Source organism: Coregonus clupeaformis, chromosome 7 (assembly GCF_020615455.1).
Source record: "Coregonus clupeaformis isolate EN_2021a chromosome 7, ASM2061545v1, whole genome shotgun sequence".
NCBI lineage: Eukaryota > Metazoa > Chordata > Actinopteri > Salmoniformes > Salmonidae > Coregonus > Coregonus clupeaformis.
Window position 1 is genome coordinate 22,807,588 of NC_059198.1, and position 16,796 is coordinate 22,824,383.

General features: G+C 44.6%; 1 protein-coding gene across 1 annotated transcript; it reads right to left on the reverse strand.

Annotated features, from left to right (window-relative positions):
• Positions 1-5,072: 5,072 nt before the first annotated feature.
• On the reverse strand, positions 5,073-9,706 carry LOC121570465 (ubiquitin carboxyl-terminal hydrolase 12). The gene is made up of 9 exons (XM_041881926.2): positions 9,185-9,706; positions 8,075-8,155; positions 7,726-7,939; positions 7,341-7,576; positions 7,087-7,163; positions 6,890-6,973; positions 6,559-6,756; positions 6,389-6,467; positions 5,073-6,285 (listed from the first exon to the last, which is right to left on the reverse strand). The coding sequence occupies exons 1-9, from the start codon at positions 9,218-9,220 to the stop codon at positions 6,184-6,186; spliced, it is 1,107 nt and encodes a 368-aa protein (XP_041737860.1). The 5' UTR covers positions 9,221-9,706; the 3' UTR covers positions 5,073-6,183.
• Between the last annotated feature and the right edge of the window lie 7,090 nt (positions 9,707-16,796).

Below are 16,796 nucleotides of genomic sequence, written 5' to 3' on the forward strand. Positions count from 1 at the left end.
ATTGGGAATTTTAGAGATATTTGGTGGGTTTGTGGTGATAAAGCATATACAGTGGGGAAAAAAAGTATTTAGTCAGCCACCAATTGTGCAAGTTCTCCCACTTAAAAAGATGAGAGAGGCCTGTAATTTTCATCATAGGTACACGTCAAACATGACAGACAAAATGAGGAAAAAAAATCCAGAAAATCACATTGTAGGATTTTTTATGAATTTATTTGCAAATTATGGTGGAAAATAAGTATTTGGTCAATAACAAAAGTTTCTCAATACTTTGTTATATACCCTTTGTTGGCAATGACACAGGTCAAACGTTTTCTGTAAGTCTTCACAAGGTTTTCACACACTGTTGCTGGTATTTTGGCCCATTCCTCTATGCAGATCTCCTCTAGAGCAGTGATGTTTTGGAGCTGTCGCTGGGCAACACGGACTTTCAACTCCCTCCAAAGATTTTCTATGGGGTTGAGATCTGGAGACTGGCTAGGCCACTCCAGGACCTTGAAATGCTTCTTACAAAGCCACTCCTTCGTTGCCCGGGCAGTGTGTTTGGGATCATTGTCATGCTGAAAGACCCAGCCACGTTTCATCTTCAATGCCCTTGCTGATGGAAGGAGGTTTTCACTCAAAATCTCACGATACATGGCCCCATTCATTCTTTCCTTTACACGGATCAGTCGTCCTGGTCCCTTTGCAGAAAAACAGCCCCAAAGCATGATGTTTCCACCCTCATGCTTCACAGTAGGTATGGTGTTCTTTGGATGCAACTCAGCATTCTTTGTCCTCCAAACACGACGAGTTGAGTTTTTACCAAAAAGTTCTATTTTGGTTTCATCTGACCATATGACATTCTCCCAATCCTCTTCTGGATCATCCAAATGCACTCTAGCAAACTTCAGACGGGCCTGGACATGCACTGGCTTAAGCAGGGGGACACGCCTCGTACTGCAGGATTTTAGTCCCTGGCTGCGTAGTGTGTTACTAATGGTAGGCTTTGTTACTTTGGTCCCAGCTCTCTGCAGGTCATTCACTAGGTCCCCATGTGTGGTTCTGGGATTTTTGCTCACCGTTCTTGTGATCATTTTGACCCCACGGGGTGAGATCTTGCGTGGAGCCCCAGATCGAGGGAGATTATCAGTGGTCTTGTATGTCTTCCATTTCCTAATAATTGCTCCCACAGTTGATTTCTTCAAACCAAGCTGCTTACCTATTGCAGATTCAGTCTTCCCAGCCTGGTGCAGGTCTACAATTTTGTTTCTGGTGTCCTTTGACAGCTCTTTGGTCTTGGCCATAGTGGAGTTTGGAGTGTGACTGTTTGAGGTTGTGGACAGGTGTCTTTTATACTGATAACAAGTTCAAACAGGTGCCATTAATACAGGTAACGAGTGGAGGACAGAGGAACCTCTTAAAGAAGAAGTTACAGGTCTGTGAGAGCCAGAAATCTTGCTTGTTTGTAGGTGACCAAATACTTATTTTCCACCATAATTTGCAAATAAATTCATAAAAAATCCTACAATGTGATTTTCTGGATTTTCTTTTCTCAATTTGTCTGTCATAGTTGACGTGTACATATGATGAAAATTACAGGCCTCTCTCATCTTTTTAAGTGGGAGAACTTGCACAATTGGTGGCTGACTAAATACTTTTTTTCCCCACTGTATATTCTTACCCTATGGATGGACAGGATGTTGTTACATGTCAACGTTGAAGCTTCCATATGAGGCTTTTACCATTAAAAGAGGGGTAGCACCGGACACAGATAAATCTGAATCTAGGTTTGGAAATAGGGTGAAAAGAGACATGGCGACATTTCATAGTCTGGGAAGCCTATCATTGGAGGATAAGTCTAAGAGAGAAGGGGGGATTTTTCCATGGTATGGTGTAAAATTTGGGAAGATCATATTGATAATATTACCTATACTTTGATTCCAGATAGTTATAGATGCATTGAAGAATATAAGGGATGCATTTGGTAGATCTGAAGGAGCTGGATGGTCAGTGAAGTCTTGGTTGAAAGATTAGTTAGGCCCAGTGGGAGCAGTGATGGTTTACGATTTTAATGGCAGCTTTGCTAGCACTGTGTGTGATGTTTTCTTTTGTGATTTGTTACTGACCTTTGAGAAAGCTATGATATTGAGATAGGTTGGAGTAGTGATGCCTGGAGACAACACTCAGATGCCGTTGTTGACTGTTCCTGATCTGGATGAAGATGGACAAGTGGGACTGGATGGAGTATTGATGGATAAATATCCTTTTTGATTATTTGATCATTTTTCAACAAAAAAAAAATTCAATATTAGTGTGATTTTAGTATGATGTTATGAATCAAAGGGGGGAAATAGGATAATGTGATTCATATATCATTTTATATCATTTTTTATATTCTTAGTTGATATTGATGTTTTAATTTGAAAGTGTTGTTTTGCAAAATATACTGTTTGGTATTTTCTTTTCTTCCAGAAGCATTTGGGGGAATATGTAGAGATTGAAATACTCAAACAAGGACAATATGAAGGGACAATATGAAAGGAGAATGACTGGAGGAGATGGAACAAGGAAGGTGTGGAAAGGTTCCGATTCCATCATCAACGATGCATTGGATCAACACTGCTGAGGAGATGAAGTGTAGTGGACTACATTCCAGTGTCTGCAATGAAATATAGACATATTTGCATGTGTAATACATAATTTGTGTCATATTCTTTCTGTATTAATTTTTGTAGAATGATATTTGATGTTATTGAATACATGTGGGGATCTTAGATGTTTTTGTTTATTTCGTGAATGTTTAGGGACATGGAGTCTAGGCAGGGATAGAGATCCACTGTAGGGTCCGATGGGTCGACCAGCCTTAGTGTGGATATTTTTTGGATAGTATTTTGTTTGCAGGGGCGTTCATGTGTATTTAATTGCATCATAGTTTCAAATGCATTGATAAAGATTTATGAATTGATCTGGAGTACCTAGGTGGTTGCCTGGGGCAGAGGGGCCGTGAGAGAATTTTACTGTCTTGATTGATGGATGGATATTTGGAAAGAAGGCTGCCAGACAGTTTTTCGCTCTCACACTCCATAAGATTTGTTCATATTTCATAGTAATGTATTCACACTTCATAAAGATTTGTTCATATTTCATAGAAAGGTATTTACACTCCAGAGGGAAATGTTTTTGGTTTAATGTTAAAGATACTCAATAAGATAAATTGTTACTTGTCATAATCCTATTCTGTTTGTTTTCGAGACTTTTAGTTCGTCTCGAGGGGGGAATGTAGTGTATTAAGATTATGACTTTGTTAATGTTTTTAAGTGGAACCTGAGAGGATGTTGATTTAGTGTCAGAGGGAATGTTTTAGTGTGACGCCACATACAAAAGACAGGAAGTGTGTGTTGTAGACAGGGGATTGGACAGTAGAGGGAGCCACCCATATCTTGGGAAGATTATATATACTGGGTAAAAACGAAGAAGAGGTTAGAGCGGCCATTGCAATCTGGGACGCCGCTCTCCGGGTGGTCATGACATCCGTAACTTATGCTGAAATCTTGTGATATGAATAAACCTTATGATCAAAGTACAGCCTAAGCGGACTCCTTTGTTACAGCAATAATTGCCAGCATTGACTCGACACTACAGTACAAAACCGAAAGTAAAAGATGCAAAAGGAAATTTATAAATAGCGCACATAGACCAGATCAACCACTTCTTAGACTTGCTTTCAATGAGAATGACAGATCTATAACTCACATTTCTATGTGAATTTGGTTGGTTGCCCAAAAAGTTGCATATTGCTGAACAGTTTATAGCATTATTGCCGCCAGCCAGCGGTCTAAATCATGGCAGCCTTGTGACACCTTGTATAGTTTTGTGATATGTTAGGCTTAACATGAGAAAATGAACTCCGACCTTGCGGGGGTCAATAGACCTGCATTAGGCCAGTGCCAGTGTCTTTCTATATTTTTTTAAGTGCAGGGATGGGTTATGATTGGTTACCAGGGTGTGGTATCACCATTTCAATTTCCTACAGATGTGTGAGACAGGGTTGGGGTCAATTCTGAATTGAGCTGCAAATTGCTCTTTAATTCCAATTCAATTCTTGAATTTTAATTGGCCACACCCCAAAGGAAACTGAATTTTAATTGAATTTGAATAACAGGAAGTCAAATTTAATTAAATGAAATTCAAATGGATTATTTATTCACCATAGTAATGTTTATTTTGACATGATGTAGCCTATGGTTACCAATACCATTTAGCATAAGGTTGAAACATTTCATTTTTAAAACTCATTCTCCTAAAACAATGTTAAAGTGGTCTGGAAAAATTCTAAGATCATGTTGTGGGTTGCCTATAATAATCATTTTTAAATATCAGAAAAAAAAGATGATGTGGCCGGTGAAACTTTGCTTCTTGAAAGTCCAATATCTTGAAAACGTAACTGCTGACATGCAAAACATTTTGGGACCGTATCAACAGTGGACTAATGAAAATACCAAAGCTAGTTTTTTAGTGGATTTTCCCTTTAATTTTTACTCTTCAGTTCTATAATGATGGCATGTAGTTTTGATGTGGAGCACTTCTCTCTACTTCCTAGCCCTCTGTGGATTGCTATTCTGGGCATGTCTATTCTAACTATGATCTGTGTCAGCCACCACCTCCTTCCCAGATTCTCATCCCACTATTCCAAACCAATCTCAGTTCCTCTGTGCTTGAGGGCCTTCACTTTCAATCTTCCATTAATGAAAGTTAATACATTTGTAATATATTCCCATTGAGTAATATACTCAGATCAGTGATAAAGTATTTATTCAGATGTCTCTGTAGGTGGCTAGTCTCCTCCACACCTGCCTTAGGTACAATGAGCTGCCCTAGCATCATCTAGCCCTGTTGTTGTTAAGGCAACAGTGGGTGGGCTAGCCTGCAGCATCATGACTGGAGGTGTGAATGGATTAAAAATAGACTGCTATTGTGCTGTTGCAGTATGAACCTGTAGTGACCAGGTAGAACCACTGAACGGCAGTGCTGAGTATAAATGAGTCATCAGTGTGCACCTGGGGAAGAGGAACCAGTCTGAGAGTCACACACACAGTTTTTATTAGCTTTTATTAATTTTTCTTTAAAACAGAAAATGAACATTTCACAATGACCATTTCTCAAGCAAACCCTCACATAAACCTTGCCAACACCTACAAAATGGTATCAAAAGTGCACCAAAGTGTCAATACAGATTCTTCTCATGGTCTTACGTTTTTCCCCACCTATGATAATATCTTATTCTTCTCATATTTATACAAATACCACATTTTGTACACGGTAGAAATACACGACCCAAGCACCCCACACTTGGAACACTCGCCTCCCCCCTCCTGCAGTCAACTGGTCTACACTGACTAGGCCCCAGCCAGGCACCAAAGCAGTATTACAGTCTGAAGGAGTGTGCAGACGCCTGGCCGATATTACAACACATTAATCATTAAATAACCACTCAACCCACCCAAACACCCATGCTAAAACCAACGCCTCATTCACAAAACCTCTGTACAACCCTCATTAAGCATCTTTCCAACTCATAAAACTTTGATACAACATCCACTGAACATTTGACACAACTCTCCCCTGTAGCAGTATCTTCAGCCTAAGTGACGGGGTGGGGGAAGTAGGCTGACTGGGTGGGGGAAGTAGGCTGACGGGGTGGGGGAAGTAGGCTGACGGGGTGGGGGAAGTAGGCTGACGGGGTGGGGGAAGTAGGCTGACGGGGTGGGGGAAGTAGGCTGACTGGGTGGGGGAAGTAGGCTGACGGGGTGGGGGAAGTAGGCTGACTGGGTGGGGGAAGTAGGCTGACTGGGTGGGGGAAGTAGGCTGACGGGGTGGGGGAAGTAGGCTGACTGGGTGGGGGAAGTAGGCTGACTGGGTGGGGGAAGTAGGCTGACTGGGTGGGGGAAGTAGGCTGACGGGGTGGGGGAAGTAGGCTGACTGGGTGGGGGAAGTAGGCTGACTGGGTGGGGGAAGTAGGCTGACTGGGTGGGGGAAGTAGGCTGAGCTGCAGTAGCTCCATATACACAGGTATGAATGACACCTGTGCAGGTGTGTGACACCACCGAGGGTATACACTAGTATGGTCCATTATTCCTACTGCTGAGGCACTGGGCTTTTCTCCTCTGCTCCACTGGAAGGCGCTGTCCTCTCCAGGGACAGTTAGTCTCTGGACTGGTAGAAGAGGATGTAGCCTGACTCCGAGTTCTTGGAGATCTCAGAGGTGAGGCCGTAGAACTCCTCTATGGCCTGGGCGTCTATCTTCTGCAGAGAGGGAAGGAGAGACAACACGGATCAGTGGGGTCGCACAAGACACAAGGGCGCACACATGCATGTTCGCGCGCACACACACAACTGACTAGCTTACCTCTACAATGTCGTCATCAAACAGCAGCCAGAAGTCGTGACTCTTCACAATGGCGATGTAGTGTCCTCGGTTTGGGCCACTGAAAACAAGACAATGCAGTCAGGAACAAACTCACACCCTTTAGGGTCAGTTTGGATACTTTTAGGCAACCTTGTAGACACAATACTGACCTTCCACAATGCACCACGACAGCGACCAGGTCGTAGAGTCTCTCAGGATTGGTTGCATCTCCAGAGGTGTTGAAGAGGCGGAGCTCCAGAGGGAAGACGACGCGATAGGACAGCTTGGTGTAGCGCTGCAGCTGCTCCATGTACTTAAACCTCTTCAGGTGTAGAGCCAGGATCATAGGCAGCTTCTTCACACGCATCCTGGGGGGGAAGTGAGTCAGAGTGGACGCAGACACACATCCTCAAACACCTTATAGTAGCGATAAAAACAGTTATCAAATAAGAATACTTTTATGTTCACTTTTACAATAAACACAACACTGCCAATACTGACCTTTTGTGTGCCTCCTGTTTGCTTCTACATTCTTCACAGTAGTACTTATACTCACTGCAGAGAGTCTCTGTGTTACTAAACCCCCTGGAGGGAGCGAAGGAGAGGGAGGGGTCATGGTACTTGGGAGTCACACGGAGCAAGAATCAATGCACAGGTCAGTCAGTATGTAATGTGTTATTGTAGTCAGGTGTTGTTACCTGAGACAGTGTGTGATGGACGTGTTCTGTTCCACATCCACTGACAGGTCCAGGAAGTCTTCATCTTTGCTGCTGATCTGTAGGGAGAAAACAACAGCATCCTGTCATGACTAGAGCCAGACGGAAATATAATTTTGTCCATCTTCCTGCCAACAGAACTTCTCTCTACAGCGTATCACCGACAAGTATTGCCTCCTGCTGATCACAACAACAGGGACGTCACTAGTTGACATGGGGAGTCAGACAGTAGGTACCGTTTCGCAGGTGAGGCAGCGGGTCTCGTTGGTGAGGGTTCCCTGGAAGATCTCATGGACCCAGGTGGAGGGGGGCGGGGCGTTGCTGTTGTGGTTCTGGGAGTCGAGCGAGCCATTGGCCAGGCGGCCGTTGGTCTTGTCCTGCTTCCTCTCCTCCTGCAGCAGGTCAGCGATGGTGTTGAGCAGGTAGTTCAGGAACTCATGGGCATCCTGTTGCATGTAGTTGTCAAACAGCTCTGCAGGGGGAGATGGAGAGAAGGGAACAGGGGAGTGTGTCAACCTCATCCTTCTTACTCCTGTCGTAAAAATGTCCACACCCACAACATTTTCAACCATCCACTTCTTCTTCCATTCCTGAACTGCAAGCATACGATCTCCCTCTCACCATTCTCCTTGCGTAGGCGCGTGATGAACTTCTTGGGTGGTATGACTCCCACCTTCCTCTTCTGGTTGGCGATGCTGTGGAACAGGTCGGCCAGGCAGGTCAGCAGGTTCTCCTTGCGTCGGGGTTGGCTGCGGTAGGCCAGGATCTTCTCCCGGAATGGACGGCAGAAATACAGAGCCTGCAGCACCGAGTTACAGTAGCAGGTGTTCCCAAACTGCATGGATGAAGCAAAAGTGAGGCTGAGAGCTGGATGCACACCGATTTTAACCATCTATATGCAGAAGGCACATGTGATCTGTAACACGGATTATGCACACATGTGCATGTGAACTACGGCACTCTCACTTACGTTGACCAATCCGAAGTAGTGCTCGTTGACAGGGAACTGCTCTGAGCCAATCTCTTTCTCCAGAGCGGAGGCATTGGCGCCCTGGAACACAGAAACAAAGTGCTGATATTTTTTTTTTAGCATAGGTCTATGGGAGTGTGTATCAATCAATAGTTCTAAATGCTATTTTATATCCAATGCCAACGGCTGTCAGTGGGAGGAGGGGGTCATTCTTTGATAATGGAACATGGCTGACATAACAGGCTGTGCAAAGGCACCACAACCAGGATTTCCTGAGTAGGCCTACATTGCCGGAGGCTGGTTATGAAGACAAAAAATAAACAAAACAAAACCCAATTTATTATCCAAATAAATGACGTTTGCCAAAATAAAGAGTTAGCTATCTTTGCAAGACATGGAACAACATGTCAGACTTATCTAGCAATCTACTGAGCGCAGCTGATCATGTCCTCATCCACTGTGTCCCAGAAACAGCTCAAAGTGGTTTGGTGTTCAGGAAGACAACTCACTGTATCATGTCACAACATTGTAGCACCCTATCTGACTACAGCGAGCTATCTGGAAATGCTGGCTACCTAAATTATCGTTGACATCCAGGAAAAGTACAGGTGTGATCAAATGTAGTTACCAATTGTGGACCATAAACTTTGTTAGATTTGACAATGAACTATGGTGGTTGTCGTGTCCAGTGTTCAAATGCCTTGACACCCACACTGATTTGCTGCAAAATGAATGTGCAAGCTAAACGCGGTAACAAGGTGCTGAAGCAGCAGAGTTATGCGGTGCGGTCACTAGGTCATATTGTAGGCGGATATGAGCACAGCATTTGATTTGTTGTCTTCGTTAATTAAAATGTAAGATAATACATAAACAACTAATATATAACAACGTAGACCTACGACATTAACATAGCTAGCTAGGCTAACTATAAAGAACGTGAGACGAAAACATGATTGTCGTGTCAGTGAAGCTAGTAGCTAGGAAGACTGACTGGGTAGCAACGGAAAAGTAGACGATTTTAACCATCTTCCCTGCCACGCAAGATGGAAACAACACAACTACGGTTGTCGCGCCATCCTCAAATGTGTGTAGTAGATGCCATTTACTTACCATGGTACAAAAAGAGGCAAATTTGGAAACTGTCATTAGGATTTTTCATTCGCCCAGCGCCATCTTCCACCCAATCACCGCACAGAGGCGAGGAGGACCCTCGTGAGGGCCCACTGCTGGACGGGCGATGAGAGTTCCGCTTGGTCTTAGCGCCGTGCTAAATTATCTCCATCTGATGACCATGTTCTGTGGCGTACATAATATAAAATGCACAAGTATGCCCACATGTGGAATTCTGGACACAGCTGTGCATAGATTGACGACTGTAATCAACCAGAGTCAAGCTCACTGAATCTTTGATCAGGCTATGTTTTGAAGACGATAATCCAATTTACTTGTGTAACTAGCGACATAGTTAGCAATCTGCCACGGTCAGCAGTTCATTAATAAAATCTTTCGATGAGGCACAAGTACAACATATGCATTTTTTCCCCCATTCATTTGCAAACAAAATTTGTAGCTAGCTATCAGATGAGTCGCTCAGCACTCAGTTCACTGACATGAAGCTTCACAGTGCGTCAACACTCCAATAGGAAGTCAGCTGAAATTCTTCTTCTTCTGTGGGTTTTATGGCGGACTACAACCCCAAAAGGTGTATTGCCGCCACCAATTGGACGGGTTGAAACCAAAACAAGGTAAAAAAAATCCATATGTGATAGAGAAACTAACTTAATCCACACAAATAAAAATTGTACATTGACAAAACAAAACTCCCACTTCTTCCTTCTTTAAAATTCTCCATATCTCCCTTCTCAGGCTCTAGGGCAGGGGTGTCAAACGTCCGGCCCGCGGGCCGGATCAGGCCCGCAAACGGGTTTAATCCGGCCCGCGAGATGATAAAAAAAAAATAATAATAATAAATAAATAAAAATAATAATAATAATTTTGTCAAGTATAAAAATGCGCTGCAATTTTTCAATAAAATAAACTGCTGTTCCAATTGCGTCCACTGGATGGCGCAATAGCAATTGTGTTAAGCAAGCAAACTGTTTATACCGGGGCAGAGCAAGTAGGTCAAGCACGTGCAGCCAATGAGCTACTTTGTTTTGCCCGCGATATTTATTACGGCTTCTACTTTTAACATTATGTGCTTTGGCACCCTCATTGCCCCAATATGTCTCTGTCAAAAAAGGGAAAAGTGGACGCAGAGTGCAGAGTGTTCCAAGAAAAATGGTCATCCGATTTATTCACGGAATTGAATGGAAAAGCTGTATGTTTGGTGTGTTCAGAGCATGTTTCAGTGCTGAAAGAATATAACCTTCGTCGCCACTATGTGAGTCTTCATGCCGACAAATATGACAACTTTCAAGGACAGCGGAGATGAGAGAAGGTGAATGAACTGTTGGCGGGTCTGAAGAAACAGCAGTCTGTGTTTACTCACAGCCGAGACATCAGTGACGCTGCAGTGAAAGCTAGCTACCTCATTGCTAATGAAATCGCAGTGGCTTCAAAACCATTTAGTGAGGGTGAATTTGTAAAAACATGCATGATGAAGGCAGTGGAGATTGTGTGCCCTGAAAAGCGGCAGGCTTTTTGCAAATATCAGCCTGACAAGAAACACAGTTGCAGACAGGATTTCCGATCTTTCAGTGGATTTGGACAGCCAGTTGAAGCAAAAAGTAAAGTCATTTATTGCGTTTTCGGTTGCAATTGATGAAAGCACGGACATTACAGATGTTGCACAACTGGCCATTTTCATCCGCGGAGTTGATGACACATTGACCGTCACCGAGGAGTTCGTGGAGTTGGTGCCGATGACAGATACAACGACAGCAGCTGATATTTTTACCGCACTCGTCGGGCGCGCTGGACAGGGTCGGAGTGGACTGGTCCTGCGCTGTCAGCCTGGCTACAGATGGTGCGCCCTCAATGATCGGGAAAAAAGCAGGCGTTGTGACAAAGTTCAGAGAGAAAGTGCAATCTGCAAATGGAGGACGTGATTTTTTTACTTTTCACTGTATTTTGCACCAGGAGGCTTTGTGTTGCAAGTCATTAAAGATGGATAACGTAATGAAGGTGGTCATCCAAACTGTTAATTTCATCCGATCCAGAAGCCTGAATCACCGTCAGTTTGACAGCCTTCTCAGAGAGAAAGACCACATCTATGGCCTGCCATACCACACTGAGGTAAGATGGTTAAGCCGAGGTGCTGTGCTGAGGCGTTTCTTTGATTTACGAGAAGAAATTGAACAGTTCGTGGAAGAAAAGGGCAAACCAGTGTTAGAATTTCATTCCGCAGAATGGATGCAGGACCTTGCATTTATGGTGGATGTTACAGAGCACCTGAATAACTTGAACAAACAGCTGCAAGGGCGCAACAAAGTTGTCACGCAGTATTATGACAGCATACGTTCTTTCAAGTTGAAGCTGTCATTGTGGGAGACGCAACTTGCCGGTGGTGATGCAGCTCACTTCCCCTGTCTGAAAAATGTGTGCGCGACCCAACATGTGGCAGACATGAAGCGGTTCAAAGATAAAATAACGGGACTGTTACGGGAGTTTGAGCAACGCTTTCAGATTTATGTTTATATGTTTTTATGTTGATGTGCTATTGTTTTTTGTCACGATCGTCTAATGAGGGAGACCAAGGCGCAGCGTTGCGAGTGAACATATTCTATTTATTAAATGCTCACACGAACAAAACAATAAACAACGAATGCGTGACGTCTATGGTACAACACGAACACACACGAACAAAATCCCACAACCCGAAAGAAAAACAGACAGATTAAATATGGCTCCCAATCAGAGACAACCAGCCGACAGCTGACACTCGTTGCCTCTGATTGGGAGTCACACCGGCAAACATAGAAAATAGACAACCTAGAACACCCACCAAAGAAACGGAAAACATAGAATGAACACACCCTGGCTCAACATAATGAGTCCCCGAGCCAGGGTGTGACAGTACCCCCCCCTAAAGGCGCGGACTGCGACCGCGCCTAAATAAGAGCAAAAACAGGGGAGGGCTGGGTGGGCATTCCTCCTCGGCGGCGGCTCCGGCTCCGGGCTTGACCCCCACTCCTTCTCGAACCCCCCAAAGTACCCCTGGTCCGGTTTGGCCCTGCTGGCCGGAACTGGACTGAACACTGGTGGAGCGGATTGCTCTAGCTCCGACGTGAAGCCTCTGACCGGTGCCGGACCAGCCACCGGTGGAACAGGCACGGGCCGTGCCGGACTGACGACGCACACCACTGGCTTGGTGTGGGGAGCAGGAGCGGGCCAAGCCGGGCCGTCGAAGCGCACTCTCGACCTGGTGCGGGGAACAGGCACGGGCCGTGCCGGACTGACGACGCACACCACTGGCTTGGTGTGGGAAGCAGGAGCGGGCCGAGCCGGGCCGTCGAAGCGCACCCCTGACCTGGTGCGGGGAACAGGCACGGGCCGTGCCGGACTGACGACGCACACCACAGACTTGGTGCGGAGAGCAGGAACGGGCCGGGCCGGGCTGGCGACGCGCACCACAGGTTTGGTGCGGGGAGCAGGAACGAGCCGGACAGGGCTGACGAGACGCACCACAGACTTGGTGCGGGGAGAAGGAACAGGCCGGGCCGGGCTGGCGACGCGCACCACAGACTCGATGCGGGAAGCAGGAACAGGCCGGGCCGGGCTGACGACACGCACCACAGGCTCGATGCGAGGAACAGGAACAGGCCGGACCGTACTGGGGACACACACCACTGGCCCTACGCAGGGATCAGGAACGGGCCGGACCGGACTGGTAACACACCCCAGTACCTCTCGCCGTGCCTCCACACTTTCCCTCTCCTCTGTGACCAGTGGCCCCCTTAACCTGGCGGCCTCCTCTTCACACCCGCTGGACCGCTCCATCGCGGCCTCCTGCTGCCCCGTCGTCCACGTCGTGAGCCCCCCCCTAAAAAATGTCTGGGGTTCTCTCCTCCCCGTGGACCAGGCCTCCCTAGCTCTCGCCAGACTCTCGATCCATTGCTTCATAGACCAGCCTCTCTCCTCTTCACTTAGCGTGGCCCAGCCGAAACTCCTACTCCCCTGATCCCAGGTCCTTCCTCTCTCCTCCTCACGCTGCTTGGTCTGGTACTGGTGGGATTTTCTGTCACGATCGTCTAATGAGGGAGACCAAGGCGCAGCGTTGCGAGTGAACATATTCTATTTATTAAATGCTCACACGAACAAAACAATAAACAACGAATGCGTGACGTCTATGGTACAACACGAACACACACGAACAAAATCCCACAACCCGAAAGAAAAACAGACAGATTAAATATGGCTCCCAATCAGAGACAACCAGCCGACAGCTGACACTCGTTGCCTCTGATTGGGAGTCACACCGGCAAACATAGAAAATAGACAACCTAGAACACCCACCAAAGAAACGGAAAACATAGAATGAACACACCCTGGCTCAACATAATGAGTCCCCGAGCCAGGGTGTGACATTTTTAATTTATTTTATTTTATTTGTATATTTAACCTATTCTTGACTCTGTGATTCTTGCACTTGTTTGGGGAACAGGATTTCATTATTTTTATCTACATTTCTGCCTGAGAAATGACACCCTGATATAGTTCTGTGATCTGTGAAACAGTTATGTTAATCACTGAGGCATTGTGTGTTTGTGTGTTCTTTGTCCTCAGTTTGACACCCCTGCTCTAGGGCCTGAGAGGGTGGTACGGCTTGTGACAATATTCCATGTAACTCATTCGCCAATAAATCTTTCAGACCCAGGAACTGCTCCGCTGCTTCCACAATGATTTCTATCTTCCTGGACCTTCTCTCTACCTTGGCAGTGCCATTTATCACCATAGCTATAAAGCCCACAAAGTCCACCTTCTTAACCTTTAAAATGTCAGGATCCTGCTGGTGAAAGGCAACCCCTGCAGCCTGCAGTGAAGGCCTCTCCACCACCATGGACTCTTCAAGAGCACCATTCAAACCCTCAACCATTTTAACAGCTGCTGCATATGATATGCTCTGGATAGCCTGGACTTTGGCCACCTTATTCTCTTTCATCCTTGTTGGGCATTCGAAAGACGTGGCTTCATGGTTCCCACCACAATTGCATCATATCACTTTTATAACACATACTATTATATTTTCCACAACTTGGACATCTCAGCTTCTCCCTTCTGCAAACACCTGAAACATGACCAAAAGCTTTACAATGATCACACTGCATTGGTCTTGGAATAAATGCTCCGACTCTGTAGTTAATATACCCTAACCTCACTTGAGTAGGGAGAGACTCCATACCAAAAAACAAAAGAACAGATACTCTTCACTTTTTCTTCATTCACCACACGATTCATCCGACGTGCATCAATCACTCCAGGAATATTTTTAATCTCTTCAACATCTACATCCCACAAGACTCCAGTATAACCCCCTTGAGGGGTGCCCTGTTCCTAAGAGACACACACCACACTTCAACTGTATCAATCGGGTGAGAACTATGGATCAGAAGAACCCACGTTTCTTCTGATCCACAACAAAATATTTTTAAACCAGCCCGCCTCTCGTGATCCTCACAGCCTTCACTTTACCCAGCACTCTCTCCACGAGTTTGGATATCTCAAATGGATTCCTTAAGATTGGTAATTCGTTCAGTTGCTCTTCATTTACAAACCGTACTCCTACAAGATACAAAGTGACATTCTCATCACTGTACTCTACTTTGCTCCGTTTTCCTTTCTTTTGGAAAATATTCCAATTCTCCTTGATTCTACCTCCATTAGATTCAGAACGATATTATAACCGTGATCGATAAAAGACAGTACTGCGCAGCCGTCTTCATCGACCTGGTCAATGCTTTCGACTCTGTCAACCACCACATTCTTATTGGCAGACCAAATAGCCTTGCTTTCTCAAATGACTGCCTCGCCTGGTTCACCAACTACTTCTCAGATAGAGTTCAAAGTGTCAAATCGTAGGGCCTGTTGTCTGGACATCTGGCAGTCTCTATGGGGGTGCCACAGGGTTCAATTCTCGGGCCGACTCTATTCTCTGTGTATATCATTGAGCTTCAACTCCATGCCATACAACACTCCTTCCGTAGCCTCCAACTGCTCTTAAACACTAGTAAAACTAAATGCATGTGTGGTGGCCGAACAATGCTGCTGAGATGCTGTGTTGACAAGGAATCCGCTGACACTGTACTTGATTATAATGGTTTATTATATCAAAGATTTCAGCATCAATTTACAGACTTCTGCAGAATCTGGAGAGCAACAAACCCAATCTCAAATATGATCACTCTCCCCGTCCCTTTGTTCAAACATGGTATTTATCCTATGTAACACAAGATGGCGTGTTTTGAATAGACCAATCCCTGGCCTCCACATATCTCAATGTCCACTGTTTTAGGGGGCCCCTATAGTAATACTTTCCAGATGTTTCAGCAAAGCAAAGTAGAGTTCATTTAACCAACAATATGAAAACCTCAGCCAAAGCTATAAATGTTCAGATACTACATATTTCCCCCCTTCGAGACTAATTAAGTCTCGAAAACAAAAATAATAGGATTATGACAAACTTGTGTAACTTTAGCAATAAAACCAAGTTTATGGAGTGTGAACACATTTTTATGAGGTGTAAACAAATTGTTATGGAGTGTAAGAGCGAAAAACCTGTCTGGCAGCTTTCTTTCCAAATATCCATCAATCAATCAAGACAGTAAAATTCTCTCACGGCCCCTCTGCCCCAGGCGACCACCTAAGTACTCCAGATCAATTTATACATCTTTATCAATGCATTTTAAGCTATGGTGCAATCGAATACACATGAAAGCCTCAGAAAACAAAATACAATCAAAAACCCATCCACATTCAGGCTGGTCGACCCATCGGACCCTCCTGTGGATTCTCTCTGTCCCTGCCTAGACCCAATATCCCTAAGCGTCAAAGAAAAAACAAAAACATATGAGGTCCCCACATGTACCCAACAACAGAAAACATCATTCTTCAAAAAATTAATACAGAAGGAATATGACACAAATTATGTATTACACATACAAATATGTATATATATCATTGCAAACACTGGAATGTAGTCCACTACACTGCAGCTCCTCAGCAGTGTCGACTTTCAATGCAACGTCGATGATGGAATCGGAACATTTCCGCACCATCCTTGTTCAACTTCCTCCAGTCCATTCATATTGTCCATGTTTGAGTATTTGAATCCCACTCTACACATTCCCCATATGCTTCTGGAAGAAAAGAAAACACCAACCAGTATCTTTTGCAAAGCAACACATGAAAATTAAAACATCAATATCAAAAATAATATATAAAAATGATATATATAAATGAATCACATTCCATTTCACCCCTTTGATTCATAAGAAAACACTCAATATCACAACAATATGCAAAGAAATGTGAAAATTATTGCACAATCAGATATTCAAAATGTCCTAGAGTTACTTCAACCCTAATTTTCGTAATGTTTTGGTCTGACTTTTTTCCCAATTTTTTCAAAAATAAATTTCACTGATTTATCCACAAAACTCTTTCCCATTATCTGAGGATATTAGATCGGGAAGTCCCCACCTGCTTATGACTTCTTTACACAAAAACTTTGCAACCGACTGAGCTTCTTTTCGCTTGGTTGGACATGCCTCCGGCCATCGTG

Coding starts and splice junctions, on each gene's coding strand:
- LOC121570465 (XM_041881926.2), bottom strand. CDS start 9,220: ATGACAGTTTCCAAATTTGCCTCTTTTTGTACCATG. Junction 6,468..6,558: donor GTCGTGGTGCATTGTGGAAG/GTCAGTATTGTG, acceptor TCTTGTTTTCAG/TGGCCCAAACCGAGGACACT. Junction 6,286..6,388: donor TTGATGACGACATTGTAGAG/GTAAGCTAGTCA, acceptor CCCTCTCTGCAG/AAGATAGACGCCCAGGCCAT.